The sequence below is a fragment of the Tupaia chinensis genome, unplaced genomic scaffold, assembly GCF_000334495.1.
Source record: "Tupaia chinensis unplaced genomic scaffold, TupChi_1.0 Scaffold144991_2, whole genome shotgun sequence".
Classification (NCBI taxonomy): domain Eukaryota; kingdom Metazoa; phylum Chordata; class Mammalia; order Scandentia; family Tupaiidae; genus Tupaia; species Tupaia belangeri.
The window spans coordinates 3,494,714-3,507,815 of record NW_006204851.1 but is presented as its reverse complement, the minus strand read 5'-3'; the positions used below and the strand labels follow the sequence as shown (position 1 = coordinate 3,507,815).

Sequence of the window (13,102 nt, the reverse complement as noted above, 5' to 3'; positions counted from 1 at the left end):
TCACTGGAAAACAGTTAAGAGACTTTTTGTAATTCCTCTTGTGCTGAAAATGAGAAGACCCCAAGTGTGTTTGCAGTTCATCTGCTACAGTCGCAGGAATGAAACAGGCTCATGAAGATGAAGTAACTTGAGCAAGGTGACACAGCTAGTAAACAGTAGAAAAGGTCTACTCCAAACTCTTTCTTTTTTTTTTTTCCAAACTCTTTCTGTTGAGATTCAGATCCTAAGCTTTTAACCATCTGGCTTCCCCGGATTGAGAAATAGCAACTATAGGGACCAGCAGTTAGCATAATGGCTGTCACTAGACTCCTACGTAGTTGACCGCAGTTGAGTCCCAGACCTGGTGGCTTAAACTCACGCCGGGCACGCGTGCGTGCGTGCCCAAGATCTCGAGAGGAGAATGGAGGAGAAGGGATTGTTGCGTGGCCATCCCACCGGGAGGTGATTTCTTGCTTTCTGTCTCTCTGTCTCTCTCTGTCTGTCTGGGGCGAGCCCACCCCCCCTAAAGCAAAAACCCCTCCAAAAAAAAAAAAAAAGAAAAAAAAATAGCAACTATAGGACTAGTGTCCACAGGACTTGGGAGCATATGAAGTTAGTTGGACATCGGCTGGTAGTGAACAAGCTTTTTGTCTTCAGTGTACACTGTAAAATATTCTTCTTGGTAGTGCTGATGGTGGTAGATATGATCTGTCTACATACTGTGATTACTTCCCTTTCTGGGCAATAGGCATTAAGTAAGAACTATTCATACTTGGATATTAGTATTTTGTACCTAATAATTAGGTACAGAAATGAAAGAGTCACATTAAACAATGTACCAATGTTCTCTTTCTGGAACTTTCTATAAGCAGTAGGTTGGGAAGGTAAACATCATTGCACAGAAATTAATACATTATGGATCATGGAAGAGCCAGAAAATTGGAGTTGGAAAACGATTCTACCCTGGCACTGCCACTGACTCACTCAATATTTGGCCAATCACTTTTCCTCTCTTGGCCTCAGTTTTCCCTTCTGTCCAATGATGGTGTTGGGCCTAATTTCTTTAAAGCCCTTCTAGTCCTTAACATTTTGTGAATCCATACATCAAAAATGATAATAGTGGTGTTGCCTATAACCATCTTCAAGTCTTGCAGTTGTTACTGCTGATGGACGTTATTAAATCATTAATAACCAGAACCAACAATAATGGTTTGATATCTCTAGTGTCATGAGTATCTAGAAATCCTTTAGTAATATTTTCGGGGAACATATGAATTATCAAAAGGAGCTGCAGATAGCAAGGTAAGGGGTGACTCATTAAGATGACTATTTGTTGTTTCCTTCTGGGCAAGTGGAATACATTTTCTAAATTTGAATCTTTATGTGTGCTGGACCATGTAATATCAGAAAAAGTGTAGCTTAAACTAACAAGATGAAAATTATCTCGTAGAAGGGTTGTTTCAAACTCTTAGTCTTGAGCAATAAAGATAAAGGTGTACATCATTTAGATTTTCAAGAAGTGACCTTGGAGGTCATCTGGTTTGATCCCCTCCCCCACCAGGGATCATACCTCTGTTTTTAAGGTAGAGTCATAGGAAGTCAGGTCGGGAAAGGACTGGTGAGGTCTTTGCAAAGATCCTGTAGTTGACCACGGTTGAGTCCCGGACCTGGAGGTCATCTGGTTTGATCTAACCCTGCCTGCTCCTCGTTTTGCAGGTATCCTAGGAGCACCAGAAGCCACCTCATCTCAGTTTCTTGTGCCTTTCTCCCCTGGGGCCTTAGAAGCAAACTTAATCTGAGCTTGCCCTTCATGTTTTACAGGCCAGCACAGGACATCTCATTGCCATTGTCGGCCAGAAACTCTCAGCCTCACAGCCCTACTTCTTCCCTGACGTCTGGGGGTTCCTTACCATTGCTGCAGTCTCCATTATCCACTAGGTTGTCTCCTGCCCAGCACCCCTTGGTCCCAAACCAAGGAGACCACTCAGGTCACCTGTCTAGGCCACCTAACCAGCCTCACCGGGGGGATCATGACCGGCTCTCCCAACCTGGTTTGAATCAGCAGCAACAGCAGCCTGGAGAAGCCTATTCAGCTATGCCTCGGGCTCAGCAGTCCTCTGCTTCTTATCAGCCAATGCCTGCCGACCCCTTTGCCATCGTTTCCAGAGCCCAGCAGATGGTGGAGATCCTCTCAGATGAGAACCGGAATTTGCGACAGGAGTTGGAAGGATGCTATGAAAAGGTGGCAAGATTGCAGAAGGTGAGGCTTCCATTTTGGGATATTAGAGTCTCCTTTAAATCTTATTTGTGTCCCAGCCTTGGTGGCGCAGTTGTAGCATACTGAATTGCACTGCTGGAAGAAATATGAGTGACCATGGGTTCAGATCCATGGCCAGGTCGACCCAAGACATGTTGGGTGTTTACATGCATTCACAAGAGCCTGATGAGCTAGCAAGCTGGGGATAGGAGATCACATCATGATGACATCCTTTTGAGAGTGCATGTTTCTCTCTCTCTCTCTCTCTCTCTCTCTCTCTAATATTCATAGTCATGAATACGTTAAATAAATGTTAATTAAGAAATGGGGGGCCAAGAGGTACCATAGTAGTTAAGGTGCTGGACTCCCATGTAGTCAGTCGAGGTTCTAGTCCTGGACTTGGCAACTTGAAACTCACACTGAGCATGTGTGCCCTAAATTCCAAGAGGAGAATGGAGGAGAAGGGATTGTGGTGTTGCCATCCCCCCAGGGGGGTGATTTCTCACTTTCTGTCTCTCTGTTTCTTTCTCTCTCTCTCCAGTGAATTCATGTGACCTATAGCAAAAATCTCTCATAAAATAATAATTAAAAAAATTGGGTCGGCTCCATGGCCTCATGGTTAAGACAGCCAGATCCCACATGGCTGACTACATGGTTCAAGTCCTGGACCTGGTGGCTTGAGAAACATGTCAGGTGTGTGCTTGTGCATGCCCAAAATCCCAAAAGAAAGAAGAGGTGTAAGAGAAAAGATTACACTTTGACCATTCCCCATGGGGGTGCTTTCTCTTCTTCCCCTCGCTGCTTCTCTGTTTCTCTGTGATGAGTGCATACACCCTCTAGCAAAACAAAAACAAAAATAAAAAAAAAAACCCAAACAGGCAAAAACTTTATGGGACTTATTTAATATCCATATAAGTTTCCACTTGGAGGTACCTGAATAACTTATGAGTAAATCTTCAGGATTTTTCTATCTAACAAGTAGATATGGGTCAAACGTTGAAAAAAATCCTGCCTGTGTATCTAGGATAAGTAACATTTTACATTTATGTGGGAGATACGAATTCATACAGTTTTCCCAGATACTATAACCCTAAGGAAAACCCAATTGGTCATTTTAGAATTCTAAAAGGCCAGGACACTTCTTTATAAGGTCAAGAATAGTGGTGATGCTGGGGACCAGCTCTTTGGCACAGTGGTTATGCACTGCTCAGGAGAAGCTGCATTCTACATGGTGCCAAGGTTGAAACACACTGGATATGTGCACAAGTACCCAAGATCTGATGGGAGGACTGGAGAAAGAGGAACACAGTGTGACTAGACTCTGTCGAGGGTGCTTCTCTTGCTCTTTCATGTGCATGCACATGCTTTATCATGAAAGAAAAAAAAACATAGGATGTGGTAATGTCTATGTAGGTTAAGAACCTATTAGCATTTTAAGTATTTTCGTCTTGATGTTTTCCCAAATATGAATTTGAATCTTAAATATAAAACTTTAGTTCCTAAAAAAAAACCCTCTCTAGCTGAAGTTAGAGTCTGCCCTGCTTTATTCTGGAAAAGGCTCAGAGTATGTTTCCTAGGGCGAGTTCTCATAGTAACTCTTTTTCACACCCCGCCTACCCACGTTTTGCTTTGGTCCTTCCCTGCAGTTCAGATTCAACATCTGTTCTTTTTCTCTGGTGTGTATGGGGGGCGGGAGGGACCTACTCTCACAGCTAGGTGACAGGTGACAGCCATAGGCTATGGAAACAGAAAAAGATGTGTGTCACCAGCTCACAGTCTTGCCACTGGGGCTTCAGCTATTGAATGCCCTAAACTAGGAACCTTAGCTCTTGCCTTCCAGTGGCTGTTGGTGAATAGGGTATGCCTTTTGACAGCTTCTTTGCTGCTTTTGTCTTTGTGAAACTCATGTGGTTTGATCTTCCTACAGTGTGAACTGTTCAGGAAGGTGAGGGTGAAGGTGTGGGAGGGAAAGGAAGTTGCCTGTATTGTTTGGTAGCTATCCTTAGGAGACACCAGGAGTGGAAATTTCAGGGGCCTGAATGAAGCTGAGGATTTGTCAACACCAGATCTGGATCGTGAAAGAGGGGGAGGCTTATGACCAAGTAAGTCTTATTATGTAGCAAAGCTCCCACCACCCCAACCTCTATTTTCTCAAATCTGGATGAGGGTTGTTGGGGCAGAGTGAGAACTATTTGTTCCTGGCTTGCCCCAATTTTCTCTCTCTCGTTTTCACTATACTCCTCCCCCATCACACTGGTGAAATAAATTAATTATATGCACACAATAAAAAGTCAGCTAGGCTGATAAGGTTAAGAGCTGATACCCCTCTCCGACTCTCTAGTTAAGCATCCTCAGGCCCATATCTGATACAATCACTGGGCATTGAGCCCAGATTTTCTACATGAGGGGACTTCAGAAATTTTATGGAGGGGCTGTCCTGTAATACAGTGGTTAAGGGAGCCAGATCCTACATGGCCTACTGCAGTTTGAGTCCTGGCCCTGGTTTATTAAGAAACATGTTGAATGTATGCATGCCCTAAATACTATTGAGGTAGAGAAATGGAGGAAAGGGATTGCAGTGTGATCACACCCCGATGGGGGAGCTTTATCCCTCTCTCTCCCGCAGTCTTTCTCTCTTTCTCTCTGGTGAGCACAGGTGTCCTCTGGTAATTAAAAAAAAGTTTAAAAAATGGGGAAAAATTATGGAAAATGGAGTTCAAGTATGAATTTATTCTGGTTCAAAAAATATTGAAATCTATGGATAGCTTTTTCATGGTATGCATTTCCCATGAACATTTTGAAGACCCTTCCCATGAGTCTTCATCACTAAAGGATTTATAGTGATTTGGCAGATGATGGGATGGGGTGGGTGAAAAGGAAGCGGAGCAGAGTAGGATTTTCGTTGGATGAGGAAAAATGCCTCAAAGAGGTGCAACTGGCAGAGCTTGAGTGTTTGGGGGAAGTGAAGCCCAGTCCAATGCTGAGGTTGAGAAGAGGGACAGGTAGGGCAGAAGAAGAAAAGAGTTGGGAGAAGAGTAGATTCCAGGTGATGCTGGGAAAAATAAAAAGGCCTTCAGGTCATGAAGGGAATAAGAATAATAATAATGATTGGGGAAAGCATAGAAAAGATATTGAATGTTGAAGCGAGGAGATTAATGTCTCTGTATTGACTGACATGCATGGGATTCCCTTTTGAAAAAGCATTGTAATACACTGTAAAGTTACATGTAATCCAATGTAATATAAAGACAATTATAATGATAATAAAAAATTTAAAAATTTAAAAAAAAAGAATAGTCTGGAAAGTTCTCTGTCCACCCTCACTTCCCTGCCCCTCACCATTGTCCAGACCAAACCAGTGGTCATGTCTTTCTGTGCTTTTCCCGGAAGGTCTATTGACAGAGCTGTAATTCACCACTCCCCCCACCTTTATTTTTTAATTTCCAGAGTGTGTATGTGTGATAGAGTATTCACTCCCCGCCCCCCCCAAGGAGGCGTGGTCATGCTGCAATCACTTCTCTTCCACCTCTTCATCCTGTCTATATTTGGGGCATGCACTCACATATGTGCCTGGTGTGTTTTTCAGATCATTGCACCATGTGCTTGGCCATATGAGATTCTGCTTCCTTTACTACTAAGCTATGGGGCCAGCCTACTACTTGCCCTTTTGAAGGGTACAGTATCTGTACAGAGAGTAGGGGAAGGATTAGTACAGTATCTTGACATAGCAGTCTGAACACCTTGTGTGAAGGGACTACTTTTTGTGTATGGCATTCTGTGGGGACCTAGAAAGCCTTGCATGCTAAAGGAGCAGACCAGCACCAAACTTGCTCTTTCAAATGGAAATGTTTGTTTTCTCTACCCAGCACTTGAATTGCATGCAAAAACTTCATCAGGCTCAGGCCTTGCAGATCTTGTCTCTAAATGCCATTCACCAGTTTTCACCTTCTGTGCTGTTATCTTGGTGCCATCTGCAAGGAGAAAAACACTTTCAAGTCTGCTCTTTTCTGTGCTGTAAGCCTCATTTGTTTGCAGGCAATCCTGTCTCAGGCAGGATTTTGGAGACAGGGAGGGGCAAGTTGAATGGCAGTTGTTTGGTAACCCTACCTTTCCCCCGTCTCCCTCTGGGCACTTGATATTTCTCACCATAAAGTACCCTAAGCTTTGTTAAGGAAAATAGTGGAAAATTTAGAAGGAATGCAGGATGGTTGCAGGAGTCACATTTAATTTGAACATTGCTTAATAGGCCATGAGGTTTATTTGCCTTATACAAATTATATGCAAATATCTTTGTGGTTATTATATGTAAAATTGGAACTATACTGGTTTCAGAAAAACCCGCGAGTCTAGTTTCTTGTTTTCTTCCTCATTATATCAGTATTATAGCTGTTTCTGAGCAAGACCCTTTCTATTTTTTTTTTACAAGATTTGCCAAGGTGTCATAAAACACAACTCTGATCATGAATTTCTGTTAAAAAGTCTGTACTGCTTTCCCACTGACTGTGGGATAAAGTCCAAATGCCCGGCTTTAAAACTCTTTTATGATCTTACTCCAATCTATCTTTGCAGCCATATCTGGCCAGCTTCCTCTGTACCCCATAGTGTCCAGCCAAATTAGACTACTGGTCATTCTGAGAATGCATTTGCTCACTCAAAATAGCATACCCTTCCCCTCACCTCTGCTCATTGAAATCTGACCCATTATTCAGGATCTGACTCTAAATGCCACCTCCTCCATGAAACTGTTCCCCTTCCCCCTCCTCCCAACAAAGAATAACTTCTTCCTTCTCTGTACTTTATAGCATTACTCCTTTTTTTTTTTTTTGGAGATCTTTTTGTAGGGCGCCTGCGCTCGCCAGACAGACAGAGAGAGACATAGAGACAGAAAACGAGAAATCACCCCTCAGGGGGGATGGTCACGCCGCAATCCCTTCTCCTCTCGGGATCTTGGGCACTCACACACATGCGCCTGGTGTGTTTTAAGCCACCGGGTCCGGGATGCGAACCGCGGTCGACTACATGGGAATCCAGCGACATAGCCATTACACTAACTGCTGGTTCCCAGCACTACTCCTTCTTTTTAAAAATCTGGATCTATCTTGCTCTATATTCTTTTATGTGATTAGGGTGAGGGATAGGGAATCAAGGATGTCAAAAAAAGCAGACTATACAGGAAATAAATGGAAAATTATTTGTTGATAACATGTATGTTGATGTGCTTTATTGAACCAATATACAGTGTATTCTGGATGGGAAATCTCACTTTGTATGCTGTAATGATGTATAGTGAATGAATGTAAATAAATAAATTTAAATTAAAAAAAAAGAAATCTGACCCATTATTCAGGATCTGACTCTAAATACCACCTTCTCCCTGAAATTGTTCCCCTTCCCCCTCCTCCCAACAAGGAATAACCTCTTCCTTCTCTGTACTTTATAGCACTACTCCTACTTTTAAAAAATCTGGATTTATCTTGCTCTATATTCTTTTACGTGATTAGATTGCAAACTCCTTGAGAGCAACAGTAATGTTCTCTTTTATTTACACACCCACATTGCTTTAAAGAGTTCTTGTAAAAATTTAGCCCTAATTAAATGTCTGTTTAATTAAATTTAACTACTACCTGAGACTGAAGCTTTGAGTTTTCTCCTCCTTATATTCATGATAGGGTACATGGTCAAGTGAGAGAGAGAGAGAGAGGGAGAGAGAGAGAGAGAGAGGCACCCTCTACAGGGTTTGGTCACAAAGGATCTCCTTCCTCTAGTCCTTCAGTTCATTGGGTCCTGGACACTTGTGTACATGCCCAGCATGTTTCAGGCTGACTAGGCTGGGGATTTGAACTGTGATTGCCATATGGGCTCCAGCTTTTCTTGAATAGCGTATCGCCACTGCACCACAGAGCTGGTCCCTGATGCTTAGGGTTTTTGAGGTTTGTCTCTGCCATTGACTTGCTCTTGGGAAAGGCAATTTAACTTTTGTTTCTGCTCAAATGATAAGATGTGTCCCTTGACTAAGCATATATTAGGAGAAACTGAAATAAGTATGGATGTACAATTTCTTTGAATGTTCTGATGTAAAGTTGTCTACATACTATATCTAACACTATTATTGATATTTTCAAGTAAAGAAGCTTCTTACTTAGGAATTAAAATAACAACCATAATTATAGATTATATTCTATTTTACCATCTTCTCTGAAAGTAGAAGCTGTGTATTTTAACCTAAGGAAATGCCATGGCACAATGAGTTAATTACTGATCTTATAATGGAACTTTAAGCTCCTTCTTTGAAACTTTTCTTGTCAGTATTACGCTTGCCACTTGGCTGTCTATAAGCTATATGCCCCAGGGGATGCTATCAGGAAGGATGTGAATAGAAGTTTTACAGACCATATTTTTTTAAGGAAGAGATTTTTGCTATGGAGTGTGTGTACTTGCTGAATAGACAGAGATAGAGAGACAGAAAGCGAGAAATCACCTCCCAGGGGAGATGGCCATGCTAGTCCCTTCTCCTCCAGTCTCCTCTCAGGATTTTGAGCATGAATGCCCAGCATGAGTTTTAAGCTGCTGGGTCTGGGACTCTCAAACTGCAGTTGACTATGTGGGAGTCCAGTGACATAACCATTACATCATTGGCTAGCCCCAGTTTTTCAGACCATTTTCCCCATCAGCCTCCTACCTTCACCACTATCTTTTTTTGTTTTTCACTATAGGGCGCGTGCGCTCGCCAGACAGAGAGAGACGTAGAGACAGAAAGCGAGAAATCACCCCCCAGGGGGGATGGTCACGCCGCAATCCCTTCTCCTCCATTCTCCTCCCGGGATCTTGGGCACGTACGCACATGCGCCCGGCGTGAGTTTTAAGCCACCGGGTCCAGGACACGAACCGCGGTCAACTACATGGGAGTCCAGCGACATAGCCATTACGCTAACTGCTGGTTCCCCCTTCACCACTATCTTTATCATAACGATCATCTTTTTTCATTAAGGTGGAGTCAGAAATCCAACGTGTCTCCGAGGCATATGAAAACCTTGTGAAGTCATCCTCCAAAAGAGAGGCCTTGGAGAAAGCCATGAGAAATAAGCTGGAAGGCGAGATAAGGAGAATGCATGACTTCAACAGGGATCTGAGAGGTGAGGGAATCAATGAGCTTGGTTCTGTGCCTCTAAAGCAGCTGAGAACTGGGTGGTGAAGGGAAGTGCAGAGGAGATTCTGACAAGGCTCTTTGTAGTTGTCCAACCCACTGATATGGTCAGTACCATAAATCACAGAGCATCTACTTTGATTAAGCAAAGCAGGGGGATGGGATGTACCTGGTCTTCTGAGCTATGAACTGCCTGTTAATCAGGTAGGATCTCTTTTGGGACTGCTGGATCAGCCTGGCCCACCCACACAACTGGTGCTGCCTTTTCTTTGCAGGTTTTGCAGAAACATGTCTTTTGACCATGCAATCTTGAAATAGTGATGTCCTGTTATTTCTAGGACTCCCCCCCCCTTTTGTTTTATTTTCACCTGATTATGTTGCAAGTGGTGGGAGAGTTTCTACTTCAAAACTCCTTCAACACCTTCAAGACAAATGACCTTGGGAATGTTAGTTTCTGTCATTGCATTTTGGTATCTAACGTACAAAATTAGGGGGCTTATTTAGATACTGCCAAGGTCCATTTCTAGCTTTAACATTACATTATTTTGAAGCCTTTATAATAACCATGAAGCTCATTTTCCTGGTTACTGAAAGATATATATTCAGTGATGGATTACTTCATTACAATTTCGAATTCTGCACTTGATCTCTAGCAATGAAGAGTGAGTGAAAGTGTTAAATAGTTACTTCCTCCTTCCCTGCCATGGGCTAATATTGTTTTGGGATTAATGTTTGCAAACCTATGTCTGTCACCCATTCCTGTTTAACAAGAAGAAGCAAGCTTACTTCACAAAAGGTCACTGTGTAGAGGGCAAACAGCATGTGCATGGAAGTTTGTATGTGGGGCCCTGTTGAGTGTCTTCAAATTCCACAGAGCGTCTAGAGACTGCCAACAAGCAGCTTGCGGAGAAGGAATATGAGGGGTCAGAGGACACCAGAAAAACCATCTCTCAACTCTTTGCAAAAAGTAAGTCTGAAAGCTTCAGGTACAGGTAATAATGTGTGGATGGAAGTGAGATGTGTGAGAAGGCTACAAAGTTCTCTTTAGCCTTCTAGAACAGCCAGGCAAAGTAAAGGTTGCTAAGGGATTCTTTTCCTGTTTAGGTATGATGTTCAAAGATTCTGTTTTTTGTTGTTGTTGTTTTTTTTTAAATTTTCCCTGATAAGCCAAGAAGGCTATTTGTACATCTAGTCATAACAAATGGCTCCTTCTGTATTAAACCAGAGAAGTCCTTTGAAATCCCTGCTATTATCCAGGTTAGCTGAAGAAAGAACCTTAGTAAATACAGGGTTCTTGGGGATGGGTGGTAGTGCAGTGATAATGTAACTGGACCCACATGGGAAAAAATGTGGCTTCACATCCTGGACCTTCCTAAGCATGCTGGGTACACATACATGCCCGTGTCCTGGACTAGCTGAGACTGGGGATTGATCATGGTGTGAGGACTCTGTTGGGGATGCTTTATCTCTGTCTCTGTATCTCTTTATCTCTCTCATAGAAGTAATAAACAAACTGGGCCAGCCACTAGCATGATGGTTAAGGCAGCTGAGAGCAATATTCAAGTCCCAGACCCAGCAGCTTAAAAAGCAGGTTGGGCACTTGTGTGTGTGTGTGCCCAAAATCCTGAGAGGAGAATAGAAGAGAAGGGATTGCAATGTGACCATCCATTTAGGGGTTTTTTTTTTCTCACTTTCCCCTCTCTGTCTCTCTCCAGTGAGCACATGCACCCTCTAGTAAATTTTATAAAAAAGAAACAAAGAAACTTTAGCAACAAGCAAAAAACCATGAAGCCCCTTAATGTTGAAGGGTTTTTCTCAGAAGTTTCCATGTGCTGGCTCTGGTAGATATGGGTAACATGCAGAATTGATTCTTAGTGTTCAGTGTTAAATCTAACCTGCTCCATTATTTAAACTCCTAATATTATTTCACATCATTACACCATAACAGATTGCTAGGGTAGCTAGAGGAGAATCACTGCTATGGCCTGAACTAGTGACTCTGGTTGCAGAGGTGGAGGGTGTGGGGGTAGGGTAGAGCTGTATCTCCCTCATAATAGTGTTTTCTTTGTCTGGAAATACCCCTAGGACCATGACAATGAATTAATCCTCTTCTTTATGGGTCCCTAATAGACTCCACCCAGCTAGACAATGCTTAATTCTTCCCGATTGCTGTAATAAAACAAGCAGTAAAAACTTCATAGTGGATAGAGTTCGCTGAGAGAATGAATTTGGGGAAAACAGATGAACAGCCCTCATTTCTGCAAGATGCCCTTAGTTGAATTTCCTCTCCCAGCCATCCCTGGTGTTGTCATATGTGGTGGTGTATTGTCAGTCTCTTCCATCTTTGCCAGGCCTCCAAATGACCCTTTCAAGTCATTCCATTGAGCTTCCACAAGTTTCTTTGATCTTCACTTACAATATTCCCCTCCCTTCCTGGGTTGTTCTGTTGTGCTTTGGCTTCAGAGTGGGGGGTTTTCTTCCTCATTTCCTTGCACCTCCCTTTCTTTTCTCAGTATGTCTTAGAGCACAGAATGTTGTTTTTCTGGTGTCATCAGTGCCTAGTGTAAATTGTTGTGAAGTTGCTTTTGTGGTCTCATAGTTTCTCTGGAAGCTAGTTCACTGGTGGACATAGAGTGGTATCCTCTCAGGTCAAAACCAAATCAAATTTTTTGATTCTTACTCTGGTATCCTCTCAGGTCAAAACCAAATCAAATTTATAGATTCTTACTGTAGATCTGCTTAATAATACTCTTCTCTGTGTGGAGATGATATTTCAGGTGTCCTAGGAGCTCTGTCTTAAGTTTATAAAATATGGGAATTTAGGGCTAGCTTTGTAGCTTACGTTAATGGAGTCCAATCTCACATTTGAACCTCAGCCAAAAAAAAAAAAAAAAAAAAACAACCTCTGGGCACTAGTGTGTGTGCCCAGACTCCTGACAGGATGGAGAGATGAAGAGATTGTGGCACAACCACACCCCATTGAGGAGTGCTTTCTCCCTCTCTCTGTATCTGGCAATTAAATAAAAATGTGGGAATTATACCATCAGCAGGTCCAAAGACTGTCATATGGCTCTAGGAGGGAAAAGTGAACTCTACCAACTAGACAGGAAAGAAGAACGCATGACTCTTAGCTGTCTCAATTCCTTTTGTCTTCAGACATTGACAGAGCGCTACAGTAGTTAGAACTGTGACAGGAGAAAAGGAAGCCCTCTTAAAAAGCTTCTCCAGAGAATGTGCTCCAGTAATTTTAGAACAAACCAAACCCAGGAGAAGGCAGTCTGGTGTAAGAGAGAATTTAGAATAACTTGTGCTTAAATACAAACTTTAGAACTTTAACAATTGTGGGACCTTGGGCAAGTTAGTCAAGCTCTCTGAGTCCTCATTTTCTCATATGCATTTTCTCTTCCTTGTATGGTTGTTCTGAGGATTAAGTTTGTATAATGCCTGATATGCAATAAGTATCCAACAAATGTTTATTTTGTTCCAAGGAAATCTGAACAGATATGTGAAGTCAGAATAGGAAGGAAGGCAATGCTACCCTAATGAAATTCCTCCTATAGACTTAGGGTTCAAGGTTTCCAGAAGAATTCTACTCAACCTCCAAGTCCAAATCCAAATACCTTATTTGAGTTTCTGGTGGGAGATCTGTTTAAATTAAGAGGAGAGGGTTCTAGAAAGGCATAGGGCATAACTACACATGTCATGGCCCCCTACAGCTATAA

At 42.4% G+C, this 13,102-nt stretch overlaps 1 protein-coding gene across 1 annotated transcript in view; it reads left to right on the top strand.

Moving 5' to 3' along the window:
- AMOT (angiomotin) overlaps window positions 1-13,102 on the top strand; it is an 85,945-nt gene that overhangs the window by 31,661 nt on the left and 41,182 nt on the right. Inside the window, 3 exon segments of the mRNA XM_014583900.2 lie at window positions 1,801-2,239; window positions 9,225-9,369; window positions 10,255-10,347. Of these exon segments, the coding sequence (XP_014439386.1) occupies window positions 1,801-2,239; window positions 9,225-9,369; window positions 10,255-10,347 (677 nt within the window).